At 41.4% G+C, this 16,109-nt stretch overlaps 1 protein-coding gene across 4 annotated transcripts in view; it reads left to right on the top strand.

The window, feature by feature from the left end:
- DIP2C (disco interacting protein 2 homolog C) overlaps positions 1-16,109 on the top strand; it is a 421,221-nt gene that overhangs the window by 312,880 nt on the left and 92,232 nt on the right. For all 4 annotated transcript variants that reach the window (XM_038755482.1, XM_038755481.1, XM_038755480.1 and 1 more), the window contains 2 exons: positions 2,944-3,035; positions 11,611-11,721. In XM_038755482.1, the coding sequence (XP_038611410.1) occupies positions 2,944-3,035; positions 11,611-11,721 (203 nt within the window). The remainder of the gene's footprint in view (positions 1-2,943; positions 3,036-11,610; positions 11,722-16,109) is intronic.

Here is a 16,109-nt window from a genome sequence, read left to right as displayed (position 1 = left end):
TCTGTTTGAATTAATGGTCTAATCCAATTTCCACTTACTCTTTTATTTGGAAAAAAAACTCACGTAAAGAGGGTTGTTTACCTACATTCCTGGAATTTTGCCAGATGTGTGATTTTTCTTTCAAACTTCCTGTTGTATACTTGCTTTTGTGCAAGATTATAATAATCTAGGCTCTAAAGGTCTATAGCTTTAAATGAAATTGAAATGTCAGCGAAGCATGATTGGTGGCTTTTTTTAGAGTCTGATTGTGATTTTTTGTTCAATTGTGGTAGTTCTCAAATAGTGAGCTCATTAACTAGATTCGAGGACATTCATCGTCAGTCACAGTTTCCAAGTTATGAGTGAGCTTTACAAAAATTGTTACCTGAATTATTTTGGTGGGATGGTAGCCTTTTTTATTTTAGTGAAAGACAGACCCTGCATAATACCTGCATAATTCCTCAAAGGCTGACAAAACCAGTGTAATTTATTTAAGCAGTAATTAGTCAATCAGAAAAAAATCTGAATGCAATTTAATAAGAATTTAGTCCTATTAAGTGTCTGAGATGCTTTTTCATAGCATCTACAAAAAAGTACCATAATGCTGTCTGGCCACTTCAAGTAAAAAAGAATAGAGAAACTTAAGAAAGCTTTCTGGAAAACAAATACCGTTTAGCTATAGAACAAAATAATTTTTAACAAGGAAAGAGGTTGGTGCAGTAGAGCTTTAGGTCCCTAAGTTGGAGAAAATGAAATAGAGGACATAATAGCTTCATTAAATTGTATTGTATGGAAGTTGGGATCTTTTAAATCCTAGAATTAAAAATGTATTGTAAAGTTTTTAGTAGACTAAATTATAGTGGGGGTTGATCTTCTTATATGATTAGGACCATATAATTCTCAAATTTTAGCCCCTGAGTTTTCTAGGATTCTGTGAAATCAATAGGGAGTACCCAGGTTGAACAATCATTTGGAAATATTTATGTGCCTGCTGACTGTGAAACACCATGCTAAGCCCTTGGGAGAGGACAGCAGAAACAAGGCTCACATTCCCTGCTTGCCCTCAAGGAGCTCACAAAATGACGTTCCTTCATTTCAGTTGCTGATTTCTAGCTGAATTTTTCATTAGAACATTCCAGTTTAGCTACAGTTCCACGTGGGGCAAGTGCGAACCATTCATGCATTCATTCAATCAATCATATTTATTGAGCGTACTGTGGGTAGAGCACTGTACTAAGTGCTTGGGAAGTACAATCACAGTACCAAGGAAGTCCCCTATGTATTTGGGCTGGGTAAGATGCAACAAAACCTTAGAAATATCACTGCTATGCCAATCCCAGGACCCCAGATAGTCTCATGCTCCAGTGATAGACCAAACATGTCAGACCTTTCCATTCTCTTTCTCCCCCAGCCCTGAACGCTTCTAGGGTCCAAGGGCATCCTCTGAATCCAGGCGCATTGACCCCTGCATGAAAGGCAGGAGGCAGGGATATCACACACCTGGACCCCAAGTTGTGGGCACTTCTGGGCTAACCAGGGGGCATTTTCAAGGTGCATTTTCCCCAACTGTGACCAAAAAAACTCCAGTTACTCAGTCCCCTCTGTTTGACTTAAAATGAAAATAAGAATGACTCAGTTCCCAAGCAGGTTGGTACTGGCTTAATATTTTTATTTCCTAGCTCTTGCTAATGTGCAAGTTGTAGGCATGATGATCTAAGAGTGAAGTTCAGAATCCCCTCCCACTCTACCCCCTGTTTACCTCAGTGAAATGAAAGAGCCATCTAATACATCATGCTTTCAACTCAATTATTGATTTGCGAAGCCTGTGGAAAAGCTTAGTGAACTAGAATCTGAAGCCACTTAGAGCCTGTTCTTGCAAAAGCTTAACTTCTTTTGATTCATCCCACAGTTGGAATTCCTCTTAGAGGCTAGAATATTCTTGCGGTTGGAGGGAAAGCTTTTTAAAAGCAGGGGCCCCATCCTCCTTGTGCAAACAGAGACAACCGGCTGCGATGACAGGCAAGAGTGAAATGAGCGAACAAGTCATTAGCCAAGTCTGCAAGCATCGAAGACATCTCCTTGAAAACAGATACCATCTATTTTGTAGCCAGGATGGTGTTTACAGCTTCCCATTTTAACAAAAATCAGGAGGATTTGCCATGGTTTTATTACAAATTAGCCAGGAACAGCTGAAATCTGTTGAGTGCAGGGCCTGCTGTTTTTTTCTGCAGTGAGGAAGCAAACTTGTGTGGGTCTCTTTCTGTTAAGTTTTTTTAAGGGCCTACTCTTTGAATTTTGGCCTTAGCAGCGCTCACATCAGAAAAGATGAAACCCCCTTTTGGTTAAACCAAGCTGCTCTAGAGATTCCTATGCTTTTCCATGGCCAAGGAAGAAGCAAAGCAGTAGTAGCATTAGTCAGCCAGCCAGCCCAGAACTCTTAGCTTTGTTGATTACGCACAGTCTGGGGAGCCAGAAGCCTGATTCTGAGAGTCCTACACTCTCCTGCCAATCTGCCTGCACTCTGAGGATTGTGCTGAGAGTCTCTAATGCAGCACTTGGGGAATAGAAAAGCCTGAAACTCAGACTGTCAGGGGGAAGTGTTGATGTAAGTCTCCTGAGGCAAACTCTGAAGCAAGAGCAGTGGCTTCCAAAAATTACCTTTGGTCACATAAAGCAGCCCTGACTATTGTTAGCTTGGTGCCAAAGGTTAGCTTTGCCTCGTGCTGTGTCTTAAACTACTACCAGGAAGCAAAACTGAGTCTGGAGAAACAGGCTCATTACCAAAAAAAGCCTCAGATTTTTCCACTGGGAATTTTGAAGGGTAAAGGTAAGTTTTCCTCACATATTCTACAAGTTAAGGTTTTGAAAAAATATCTACTTGGGGTGGATGCATTAGTGAATTTTAAAATTCGTACGTATCAATTGTGATCCAGTTACTTATATCATTGTCATTTGCATTGATAGGCAAACTGTGGACAAGAAGTATGAAGGTTGCCTACAACATTCTGCATAAGTTAGGGACAAAGCAAGAACCTATGGTGCGGCCTGGAGACAGGGTAAGTTGTTTCTTTCAACGTGAAGATATTTACGAAACACTTAACCGCAGCTTTCAGACCTTTCTTTTGTCATTGAATTCTGGTGGCATCCACATTGACAGATGGAGAAACAATTTTGATGTGGGGCCATCTGGGTGATTGTTCACAAGCAAACAGAACTCGTAGGTATTGAGAGAAACTTCCCTGCCAACAAGCCAAACTCTGTATTACCTTATCTGCCTCCCGAATTCCCTGACAGATTCTGCTGCTGGGCACCAAGTCCATGATAGGGGGGTTCAGGCATACCCAGGTTGTTAGGCCTAAGGTTGAGGGTGGACCCCAGTAACTTCTTCATAAGCCCCATTTTAGAGAATGAGTCTCTCAGCCTTTTCTCAAAGACTGTGGGAACCAAGGAGTGGATTTTTGTGTCCTCTGCTCAGCTCTTGCATTCCCAAGTCAATGCCTAAGACCATCTCCCTTTCTTGCTGAGATCCCGTATGGGGATTCATGGGTTAAGTGGGATCACCCTGTTTTTCTAGGAAAATGTCGGGGGAAGTAAATAAGCTATGTGATCGCCCACAATTCTTCATGCTTGGTGATTCTATAATTTTTTCCCCAAATTCTGGGTTACTTAGGTTTGACATTCATTCATTCAGTCATATTTATTGAGTGCTTACTGTGTGCAGAGCGCTGTACTAAGCACTTGGGAAGTTGGCAACATATAGAGACGGTCCCTACCCAACAGCGGGCTCACAGTCTTTTGAAGATCAGTGCAGAAGCACAGCACTTAGGACAGTGCTTGGCACATAGTAAGCACTTAACAAATACCATCATTATTAAATACTGATTGTAAATTTTTAAGCCTAGACACAGAAACCCAGTATTGATAGAAAATGCCAGTACAATCAGTGTGTGTAAATTTCCTTATCTGTTTGTTTGAAGTTTGCCACCCAGACTCTAGGAGATCTTGGGGAAAAATAATTGCAGATTTGGCTGGCAAGTAATGAACTGGGATGTGGGTGTGGATTTGGAGAGCACATAATTAAGGGACAGAATAAAATGAGAAGAAAAATCTGGGTGGGCTTTTTTTGTTTTTATTTTTTTGTTTGGGCCTTTTCTTTTTCTGCCCATAGAAAAGCTAGTCACATGGCTAGCAGCTGGCACTTGTGTGTGACTGCTTATTAAATAAGCATTCACAATTATAGTACTCAATTGTAGTAATGCACTGTTGTAACAAACTCATTTCTTTCGCTCCTTGGAAAATCTTGTCAGTTATTTTCAAAGGCAAAAAAAAATTCTGGTCATATTTAATGAGCACTCGGGAGTTGGAATGAAAATGGATAGCCTTTAAGTGAACGACCTCTGTTTGTTAATGACTTTGGCGACCATAACTTATTGAGCCACAATTAAGATAGGAAGGGCCATTGTAATGTGTAGAGCCCATAGAGAAAATAAATGAGCAGGAAGGCACTGAAGGCCAATTACTGTACTTTTTCTCTAGAGCTTTGTAGCAGAGTGAGAACACTTGTCTGATTAGATGAGAACTGTTGCTATGAAACTAGATGTTTCCCATCATGAAACTAGATGTTTCCCATCATTAGATGTAAGTTGTCTTTCCTAGAACTCCCCCTTTCATAATGAATGATAATAATAATACAGCACTTTTCTTTCCCTAAGAGCTCAGATTTCTTCCTCGTATGTATTCTGTTTCATCTCACCCCTACCCAGTGAAATGGGGAAGGTAACACAGATGATCTCCCATTTTTTAGATGGAGATACAGAAGGGTTGATGGATTAGGCCAGTGTTATTGGGGAAAGCTAGAACTTGAATAATAAGAAGTTATTATATTGAACATTGGACTGTCTCGGTGACATGGAGTCAAGTCCCTTTCTGGATCCACTCCAGACCTTGGTTCGGTTGTCTCTACCTGTGTTTTCTGTAATGATGTAACTGGTTGAAGAAATTCTCAAATGCCCGAGGTGTCCCTGTGTTGTTTTTCTGCCATGAGGCATCCTCTCCCTACTTTAAAAACCGCTCCCTTCCCAAAACCAGTCCCCAACCCTGACCATTGTCTTGGTACCAAGATCTCTTGTGATAGATCTGCTCTAAGTGTCCTTGGGCCAATGGCTAGAAATAGAGACATTATGTCTCCCTAGTTTAAGTTTCTTTCTATGCAGTGTGGGTGATAAGAAATGAATGCTCTAGCAAGGATTCTCCCCTCCTGGACTGTTAACTCCCTACCTCTTGGGCAAGGCTGGGTAACTCTTGGGAGTTGAAGGGCACTATCACAGTAATCAGCATATCAGTTGTATATATTGAGTACTTACTGTGTGATGAGCATTGTACTAAGCACTCAAGAGAGTACAATATAAGAGATTCTATAGACGTATTCCCTGCCCACAAGGAGCTTGCAGTTTAGAAGGAGAGCAAGACATTAAAATATTTTTTCTGGTATTTTCTAAGTGCTCCTATGTGCCAGGCACTGAATTGAGCATTGGGGTAGATGCTAGCTAATCAGATTGTACAAACTTCGTGTCCTACATGAGGCTCACAATAGGAGGGAGAAGAGGCACTGAATCCCCATTTTACAAATGAGGAAACTTAGTCACAGAATAGCTAAGTGATTTGTCCAAGGTCAAACAGCAGACAAGTGATGGAGTCAGGATTAGAACCCAAGTCCTTCTGACTCCTAGGCCTGTGCTCTAACCGTTAGGCCATGCTACTTCTCATAAAAATAAGTTATGGAAATGTACCATAAGTGCGGCGGGGTTGAAGGTACAAATCCAATGCAAGAGCAGTGCAGAAGGGAGAGTAAGGTAAATGGGGTCTTAGTCTGGGAAGGCCTCTTGGAGAAGATGTGATTTTAATTTAATAATGACCTCTCTTCTAAAGGTCTCCTCCTATCCCTGTTCTCCTCCTCCTATTTTGTTACTAATAACAATAGGGGCCAGTTGCTGAACCCATGCCCTGGGACGATTCAGGGAGTTTGAAATTCCTTCCCTAGGATACTTCATTATTGGGGTTGCTATGGTGCTATCCTTAGGGACTGCTGAGGCTAGACTCTCCATCTCAAGTTCTATCTCTGAATTCTGAGGAGCCACAATAGTATTTATTGAGCCCTTATTGTATGTGGGGCACTGTAGGTACTAAGCACTTGAGAGAGTACGATTCAGTAGAGTGGACAGACATGATCCCTGCCTTCAAGGAGCCTGCTGATTCAGCAGGGGAGATAGACATTAAAGTACATAAGTCAGCCAGTCAGTCGTACTTATTGAGCACTTATCGTGTGCCGAGCACTGTACTAAGCGCTTGGGGAAAGTGTACACTATACAATAAAACAGGCCCATTCCCTGCCCAAAAATGAGCTTATGGTCTAGAGGATGAGCGTCAGACAGGGAAAGCAGCAGAGTATAAGGATAGATACATAAGGGCTGTGGGGATGGGGTGGGATGAGTATCAGAGGGCCTGTAAGGTACAAAGCCAAGTGGTTGTCTTTTTCTCCCTTCCCTAAATTTTGATAGCTATATTGGAGGCCAGATAATGTAGGGAGGCAGGTAGTGCACTCAGGACAACCATGGAATAAAGAAGGGAATGTGAAGAAATGTGGCCTGTTCATTCAATCGTATTTATTAAGTGCTTACTGTGTAAAGAGCACTGTACTAAGTGCTTGGGAAAGAACAATACAACAATAAACAGTGACAGTCCCTGCCCACAACAGGCTTACAGTCTAGAGGGCCTCGTGGATAGAGCACAGGCCTGGGAGCCAGCGGACCTGGCTTCTGATTCAGACTCCGCCACTTGTCCGCTGTGTGACTTTCAGCAAGTCATGTAACTTCTCTGTGGCTCAGTTTCCTCAACTGCAAAACAGGGATTCAATACCTGTTCTCTTGCCTACTACATAATTTTGAACTTCATGTGGGAAGGGATTGTATCCAGCCTGGTTAACCTGTATCTACCCCAGAGCTTAGAACAGTGCTTGACATATAGTAAGTGCACCATAAAAATAATAAAACAAGAAAGGGAAAATCAAATACTGTCTTAAAAAGTGAAGAAACGTATCCCTTGTATAGTACGCACGGCCCTGTGTTGTGAGTGTTTGTGCAACTCTGATGTTTATTAGGTTGAGCGGCCCGTTATTGGGATCTGATTTAGGGATGTTTGTTTTAATATTCTATTTTAAAGTAATCGCATTTATTAGTCACAGCCTTCTGGTTAGGAATGAGGGCTTTTGGGTTCTGTTAAGCATACTTGGTTGCTCAACAGATTTGCCTCAAGATACTCTGCTTTTGAAATGCTGTAATGTTGAAAGGGCATTCAATTTTGAAGCTCTTTTGCTTCTGGAAAAATCCAGATGACAAGATTAGTTAGGTTAACGAAAATGAGGTTGTGGGAACTTTGAGTACAAGGAAAAGGTATCTAGGAAGAAGTATTAAGAACTAAAATGGAAATTACACTGCAGTCTTTTCTCGTTAAGATGGGCTTTGAGAAATGAGTTAACTTCCGAGTGCCCTAGTTTGTCCCTAGTTGATGTTTGGTGAGGACAAATGAGTAGATGTTTGTACAGCATTTCATGCTTCAGAGACTAAAATCACCAACTAGCGATGGTGGTTGTAATTGTTCCAATTACCACCAAGTGCCTTTAAAAAGTTTCATTTTCCAAGAAAGATGCAGTCATGTGTTTATCAATCCAGTGCCTAGACACAAAGGCACATTGTTTTCCAGCAATTACAAGATTTTTGGTCATAGCATATATATTTCATTCACCAACTGAATGTAATTACCCTCACCGTGGGGCCCCGTAATTGTTTTTTAGCTTTTGCTGCACAAGTCTCCGTTATCTGAAGTTAAGAACTTCACAGAAATGGCAAAGGCATTTTGGAAGTTAGATTTGGGTTGCTAGTGTTAAAATTTGCTCAGGCAAGTGAAGTGGACATTCCAAGAGATGCTCAGATGTGTCAAGTGGCCTTGTCATGTGGATTTAGCTAAGTGTATAGGCAAGAGTCCTTTTACCACAGGTATCAATCCAGGAATAATCCAGAAGGAAGAATTTCACTTGCTCCAAACATTTTCATCTTTTAAGAGTGATTATTTTAGAGTAGACTGGGAGGCATCACAGGGGTGTGGCAACCTGAAAAGGCTTAAGTTGTCTTCATATATTCGACTTGCTTTCCACCCTTTCTTCTGCTAGGAATCTTATGTTTAATAATAACAATGGGATAATAGTTATGCTATCTTACGTTTTTACTGGACTTTGACTATATTCCATTATGACAGTGTCTTCTATTCTCATTTCTAAATCTCTGTAAAGTAGGGAGTAGGGGAAGTTGATTATGTCTTTTACAGACATGTAAACCGAAGCAAAGAGAGAGTAAATGGTTTTCCCAGGACAAACCCAGGTCTCCTGCCTCCCCACTCGAGTGCTTTTTCCAGTAAACTCCGCAGCTTCATTTCTATGACAACTGTTTTCTTTCAACATCCAGAAAAATAGCACTTAAATGTGTAAGTCACAATGGTTGATTTTCAACTGCCCATGCGGCCCGGCATGGAGGCTGCCCCTGGTCTTCTTCCAAAAGACAGCTCAGCCCCAATCACTGTCAATTCTCGTAGGGCTCTTTGGTTTCTTGGTGGTTTGCCTCCAATTTTAGCTCCTTTTTCAAGAGTTATTTAGACTGTCGATGGTGTTCTCTCTAGCATCTTTGCTGGCGTCTAACCTGTCACGGGTCCAGAAGTGAGAGGCAGAGTCAGTTACATAAGGTGGCCCTCATAGATTTAGCCCATTGCAGTAAAAGTGGCTTGTTTCAAATAGTCCTCATTCGTTACAGACAGAATGTTCCCTGAGGTAATGGAGAAGAGTGATATAAATAAGCACTGAAATGGGCCAAGGTAGTTAGCAACAGAGAAAAAGAAAATAAACCAATCTTCAAACTGAATAATCAGTTCCTAAATAATTGAGTTAACTTTAGCCCCAATTTTTCATTTTATTCAATATTTTCCATCTGTTACCCCTTACCCACCTCCCAACCCCATTTGTTAAGTCTCCTAACAGAGGTACAAAAGCTAACCAAATAAGGAATTAGATTCCACCTACCTTTCCTCTTTCTTATCCCCTGATACAGTTGCAAATGAGGGTTTGAAGTGGGCTGTGAGAGGAAGAGATGGAAAGAAAGTCTGAATAATCCACAGTCTGCTTAGAAAGCCACTGAATAATCAACCATTCCATAGATCAAAAAAATCTTTAGTAATTTTTACTGGCCCACAAACTTTTCATGGTTCTACTTATGTGGAACATTTTTATTGAGGTAACACTGCTATATACTGTGGGGTCCTCAACATAATGACTGATTCAAGTGAAATCTCCATACAATAAACTGCATGGAGTTAGGATCCCCAGTCTAATCACTGCTTACTCATGTTTTTCTGTACTGCCATTATTAGGGATATTTATTAATTGCTTTTGATATTCAAAGCACTTAACCAGGTGTTTAGGGATTTACAGAAGATATTAAAAATGTGATCCCTGCCATCAAGAAGTCTGCCGTGTAATGGGGAAAATGAACAAACGAAGATGAAATTACTCTTAATGCAGTTAGTTGAGGGCTCCTGTGCCTCTTATGTTTAATCTATATTTAAATGAATAAATAAACTACAAATATATATACTAGGCTATATATGGGGCCAGGTGAGGTTGGGAGTTAATTAGGGGTGCCAACCACTGTTGTAAGCACTGGGTTAGGTACAAGGTAATCAAGTTGAACACAGTCCCTGTCCCACCTGGGGCTCACCATCTTAAAAATCCCCATTTTACAGATGTGGTAACTGAGGCACAGAGAAGTGAAGTGACTTGCTGAAGGTCACACAGCAGACAAGTGACAGAACTCACGCCCTCTGATTCCCAAGCCACTAGTGGCAAGTGGCAAGTGCTCTTGCCACTAGGTTTTAGAAGGGCCTTAAAAGAGGGAAAGAAAGTAGAGTCAGGGACATTCCAGAAAGCAGGAGTGCCATGAACTCTGGAATTGGAGATGAAAATGTAGCGAGCACTGTAAAAGAGATTCTTTTGGAGAGAGCAGAGAGGTTGAGAGGACATATACCAAGGAAAGAAGGGGTGGGAGTCAGCAGATAGTGATCTGGAATTTTTGTTTCATTCGAGAAGTTATCTTCCCGCCACGCAGGCACATGTGTAGACAAACACTTGGTGACTTGCTTTCTTCCCCTGTACCAGTCCAGGAACAGGAAAAGCCATGTTCAATGATCTGTGATTGCCATCTTTGTTGTTGCCTGGACCACTGCAATGAGACTCACACTCCATGAGTCAGTGTACAGTCAGCAGGATTTTCCCATCATTAAGGGGCTCACACCTCATTTAACCATAGGCCATGTCAGCAGGAGCGTTTGTGGGTTCTCTCTTCCTCCCTTCAAAGCCCTACTTTGAGCTCGCCTCCTCCAGGAGGCCTTCCCAGACTGAGTCCCCCTTTTCCTCTGCTCCCCCTCCCCATCTCCCCTACTCCCTTCCTCTGCTCAACCCCCTTTCCCGCCCCACAGCAGTTGTGTATATTTGTACATATTTATTATTCTATTTATTTTATTAACGATGTGTATATATCTGTAATTCTGTTTATCTTTTGATGTTATTGATGCCTGTCTACTTGAGGTTTTTTTGTTGTTGTCTGTCTCCCCCTTCTAGACTGTGTGCCTGTTGTTGGATAGGGATTGTCTCTATCTGTTGTTGAATTGTACTTTCCAAGAGCTTAGCACAGTGCTCTGCACAAAGTAAGCGCTCAATAAATACAACTGAACAAATGAATGAATGGTGGCATGGGGTGGGCCAGACCTTCAATTAATCCATCAATAAATGGTCTTTATTAAGTACTTTGTTCAGGGCACTATACGAAGTGCTTGGGAGAGTACATTATAAGAGATGATAGACACAATCCGTGATCCATGCCCTCAAGGAGTTCATCATAGCTGGCAGGGTTTGGTGTATTTTATTTACCCAAATCCTAATTTATTTTCATTCCTGGGGGATTAATCCTCAGAAATGGCCTTGACAATGGATCCTGGCAATGGATGTATAAGCCATCTGTAATTGTGACTAACATTTATTAATGTCGCAAACAGGTTCCCATCCCATGATATTTGAACTGCTTTTATTTTTCATGCTTCCATTTTGAATTGGTTTAAATTTCAGTCAGAAACACAAGTTTAAGGTATTTGAAAACACAAGTATGTATTAAATCCCACCTAATGAGAAAGAAAATGTTGTGTAATAGAATAACGGTCCGATCTGCCACATTAAAAAAAAAACAACCGCTGGAAGAGGAACAGTTTCTGAAAGAGCATTCATTCATTTCTTTCTTTCTAAAATATCTAAGTTATGTCTGTGGTAAATTTAAAGCATTTAATTTTTTTTCATAGACTATAGCAAATTATTAACATGTCAAGCACATGTTAGTGTTTTGTTTCTTTTCCCAAAGCATGGAAGTGTTTATCTGATAGAACTGTTTTGCATCAGCTAGAGCACATTGCAGGCTTCCAGTAATTCCTCTCTTGTTTTGGTGCCTTTCATTTGAATTTTTTGTTTGTTTTTCTCGGTTTCAGGTAGCACTTGTATTTCCTAACAATGATCCTGCTGCTTTCATGGTAGCGTTTTATGGCTGCTTGTTGGCGGAAGTTGTTCCTGTCCCCATTGAAGTGCCACTTACCAGAAAGGTAAAGAGTCCATTTTCCTAGTAAAGTCTATTAAAAAGGTTACCGGGGCTGAAATCCTGTTGAATGCGGCTCTTCTTGTCTTATTGTTAGGCATATCTGGGCAGGCTCCTGTTTAGAGTGGCTCCTTAACTCAGCCAGAGATGGGAGCACACTGCACAATAAATGATGGATTTTTACCAAGGAATCTCTGCAGTTTTTCCTCAATATTGACTTTCAGGATCCCACTGTCCGGAAACTGATTGTAGGCAAAGACAGCCCTTTCTTTGAAGGGGACATTCTAATCTAACCCAGCCCGGTTATTAGTGTCCATATTCAAATCTTGTTCATTTCAGCTAACAAGACTTCATTCAGACTTCATTGTTAAAGTTCACGTTAGGAATGTTTGCTGTAATTTTGCCCCTACGAGTTTTGTTACAGAAAAAGAATTTAGAAAATGTTATAAAAAGACGTTTAACAGGCAATGTAACTGAATTTGAATCCAATTTAAAGCTGTATGTTTTTGTATGCGGGCTGCATGTGGGCCGTTTTATACTTAGGTAACCCAGGTTTTGGAATCGATGTTATTCAGTGGTACACAATGACTCTTTTGAAATCACAGAAGAAAACACTTAATAATTGAGATTACTTAATGGATGAAGCGGCAGATACCAAGGCAGCTTTGGAACCTCCCTCTTCTCCTAAAAATCTTGTGTCAATCACATTTCAAGCCTGCATTAAAGTTTCATCACTGGGTCCTAATTTGGCAGGACAGAATCGTCACCAGCCCTTTCCTAGAAGACACTCAGCCCAGTGAAAATGAAGTGATGTTTCTTGCAGCACAGTTCCTCCAGGAAGAATATTTTTGCATGGGGATGATTGCATCACAACCCAGTGATTGTTTTATTTATTCTGAATATATAGAATATATATTTATTCTAATTCTATTTATTCTGACGGTTTTGACACCTGCCTACTTGCTTTGTTTTGTTGTCTGTCTCCCCCCTTCTAGACTGTAAGCCCATTGTTGGGTAGGGACCGTCGCTATATGTTGCCGACTTGTACTGCCCAAGCGCGTAGTACAGTGCTCTGCACACAGTAAGTGCTCAATAAATACCATTGAATGAATGAATACATGAATTGTGTTTGCAAACGGAGTGGCTGCCTGGCAGTGAGGCGGCTAAAATAACAATAATAATAATGGCGTTTGTTAAGCACTTATTATGTGCTAATTACACTTTGCTGATTGCTAAGGTAGGTACAAGATAATCAGATCAGACACAGTCCCTATCCCACAATCTGAAAAGGATGATAACAGGTATTTAATCCCCATTTCCTCCTCCCCTCCCCATCACCCCTCCCTCCCTCTGCCTTATCCCCTTCCCCTCCCCACAGCACTTGTATATATTTGTACAGATTTATTACTCCATTTATTTTATTAGTACATATTTACTACTCTATCCATTTTGTTAATGATGTGTATATAGCTATAATTCCGTTTATTCTGATGGTTTTGACACCTGTCTACTTGTTTTGTTTTGTTGTCTGTCTCCCCCTTCTAGACTGTGAGCCCTTTGTTGGGTAGAGACCGTCTCTCTGTGTTGCCGATTTGTACTTCCCAAGTGCTTAGTGCAGTGCTTTGCACACAGTAAGCACTCAATAAATACGATTGAATGAATGAATGAATGAAAAAGCATTGAAGTCAAGTGACTTACCCAAGGTCTCACAACAGGCAAGTGTGACTTGACTTAGACCGTGAGCCCTATGTAGGACAGGGACTGTATTCAACCTAGTTAATTTGTGTCTACCCCAGCTTTTAGAGCGGTGTTTGACACATAGTAAATGCTAAAAGAGTGACACAGCCCGGATTATAACGAGGGTTTCCTGATTCACATTTTGTGCCAGGATTTCAGGATAGTTTTAGGGCAGATTTTTGGTAAGTGGGATGTAAGCCCTTCATTCCCAGTCCCAAATCCTCCCTTCATTCCTTGTACTCTCTGAAGATGCATGCTTGCTGTTATTTCTGGTACATTTGTCTGGTACAGGAAGTAGAGTGGAAACAATGAGCCAGAAGTCGTGCTTCATGAACATTACCAGAAGGAATGCTTCTTTTTGATCCAAGGGTACTGGATTTGCTTCTGGCAAGCATAGAAAGATGTGTTTTGTGTATATGTGTCATCACGAAGTAGCCTGAGCTGTTCATTTGTTTTCTTTATCATTATTTGATCCCTTATGTGCATATTTCAGTTTACGTGGACTGAGAACTTTATATATGAAAAGTGGGATGATTCTAAGTATTATTATTATTATAATTATTATGGTACTAAGCACTTACTATGTGTCAAGCACTGTTCTAAGCGCTGGAGTAAATTCAAGTTACTCGGGTCACACGCAGTCCCTGTCCCACATGGGGCTCCCAGTCTAAGCAGGAAAAAGAACAGATATGAGAATCAGGTGATACCTGTAGGTGTGAAATAGATCAGCAGTTGACCAGAGCCACAGTGTTCATGCATATCAGCTCAGGAAAAAAGGAAACCCAGAGAAGCAGCGTGGCTCAGTGGAAAGAGCACAGGCTTGAGAGTCAGAGGTCGTGGGTTCTAATCCTGGCTCCAGCACTTGTCAGCTGTGTGACTTTCGGCAAGTCACTTAACTTCTCTGTGCCTCAGGTACCTCATCTGTAAAATGGTGATTAAGAATGTGAGTCCCATCTGGGACAACCTGAATACCTTGTATCTCCCCCAGTGCTTAGAACAGTGCTTGGCACATAGTAAGCACTTAACAAATGCCACCATTATTATAAATGTCATTACTACTACTCTAGGGGGTAAAGGACATACTGACAGACAAGGCTAGCATGTTTCTGTCTCATGGCACCTAAAACTCAACAAAAGTGAAGGTCCTGGGGCAGGGCCCCTTGTCTTTAACATAATCAATCACTCCTATTTATTGAGCCCTTACTGTTTGCAGAGCACTTAAAAAGCACTTAGAAGAGTACAATATAACAGTTGGTAGACACGTTCCATGCCCACAATGAGCTTACACGCTCACAGCACTTATGTACATATCCATAATTTATTTCTTTATGTTAACGTGTGTCTCCCCTTCTAGGTTGTAATCTCATGGGAAGGGAGTCGGTCTGCCAACTGCGGTACAGTATACTCTCCCAAGCACTCAGTACAGTGCTCTGCACACCGTAAGTGCTCAATGAATGCCTTCGATGGATTGAGTGATCCTGATAAGGGACTGTGGTGGCAAAAGAGAGGATGGGGGACTGCCATGGCCAGCAGAGCTGTGGCGTCTGACCCTTCTTTGACAGATTTTCCCTGTTCTCTGCTCATACAGCAGCATTTACCGTCATCACACATATTCTGAGTTTTTCTCGACTGGGCTAGTGTATAGAGCACAGGAGTAGGAAACAGGAGACCTGGGTTCTGATAGTTGGTCTGCCTTCTGGGTGACTGAACTTGTTCAAGTCACTTCACTTCTATGTGTCTCAGTTCCCTCATCTGTCCAAAGGGGATTAAATACCTGTTCTCCCTCCGCCTAGATAGGGACATGGAGTATGTCCAATCAGATTATCCAGTATCCTCTCTAACATTTAGCAAGGTGCTCGGTAAGCGCTTAACAAATAATACAAATACAGAAAGCAGCAGATGCAGCATGACCAGGTGGAAAGACCACAAGCCTGTTCATTCATTCAATCGTATTTATTGAGCGCTTACTGTGTGCAGAACACTGTACTAAGCGCTTGGGAAGTACAAGTTTGCAACATATAGAGACTGTCCCTACCCAACAGTGGGCTCACAGGACACAGCCTGTGTGTCAGAAGACCTGGATTCTAATTCTTGCCCCGCCCCCTGTGTGCTGTGTGACCTTGGGCAAGTCACTTCACTTCTCTGGGCCTCAGTTACCTCATCTGTAAAATGGGGATTAAGACTGAGAATCAATCAATCAATCGTATTTATTGAGCGCTTACTGTGTGCAGAGCACTGTACTAAGCGCTTGGGAAGTACAAGACATATAGAGACAGTCCCTACCCAACAGTGGGCTCACAGTCTTAAAGAACTCATGTGGAACATGGACTGTGTCCAACCTGATTAGCTTGACTCTATCCCAGCATTTAACAAATACCATAAAAACTACCACAGTTATTATCATTATCATTATTATTGTCATCCGTACCTATTTTATATGATTCCATTCAGATATTATATTTAAGGGGACCCCAGGAGCCCTGATAGCTTTCCAGTGAACTTAGAGTTCTTCAAGTGGCAGCGTAGAGAGAATGCAAAGATGTTCTTCATATTTTGAAAGAAATGTGAAATGTTCAGAAAATATAACCACTTAAGCCCAGTGTTCTTAGGCTGGAGATCCCAGGAGGCCTCCAGATACATAATCCCCAAGCGCGTTAA

This window comes from Tachyglossus aculeatus, chromosome 13 (assembly GCF_015852505.1).
Source record: "Tachyglossus aculeatus isolate mTacAcu1 chromosome 13, mTacAcu1.pri, whole genome shotgun sequence".
NCBI classification, from domain to species: Eukaryota; Metazoa; Chordata; class Mammalia; order Monotremata; family Tachyglossidae; genus Tachyglossus; species Tachyglossus aculeatus.
Note: the sequence above shows the minus strand (reverse complement) of the source record. Positions and strands in the feature narration are given on the sequence as shown.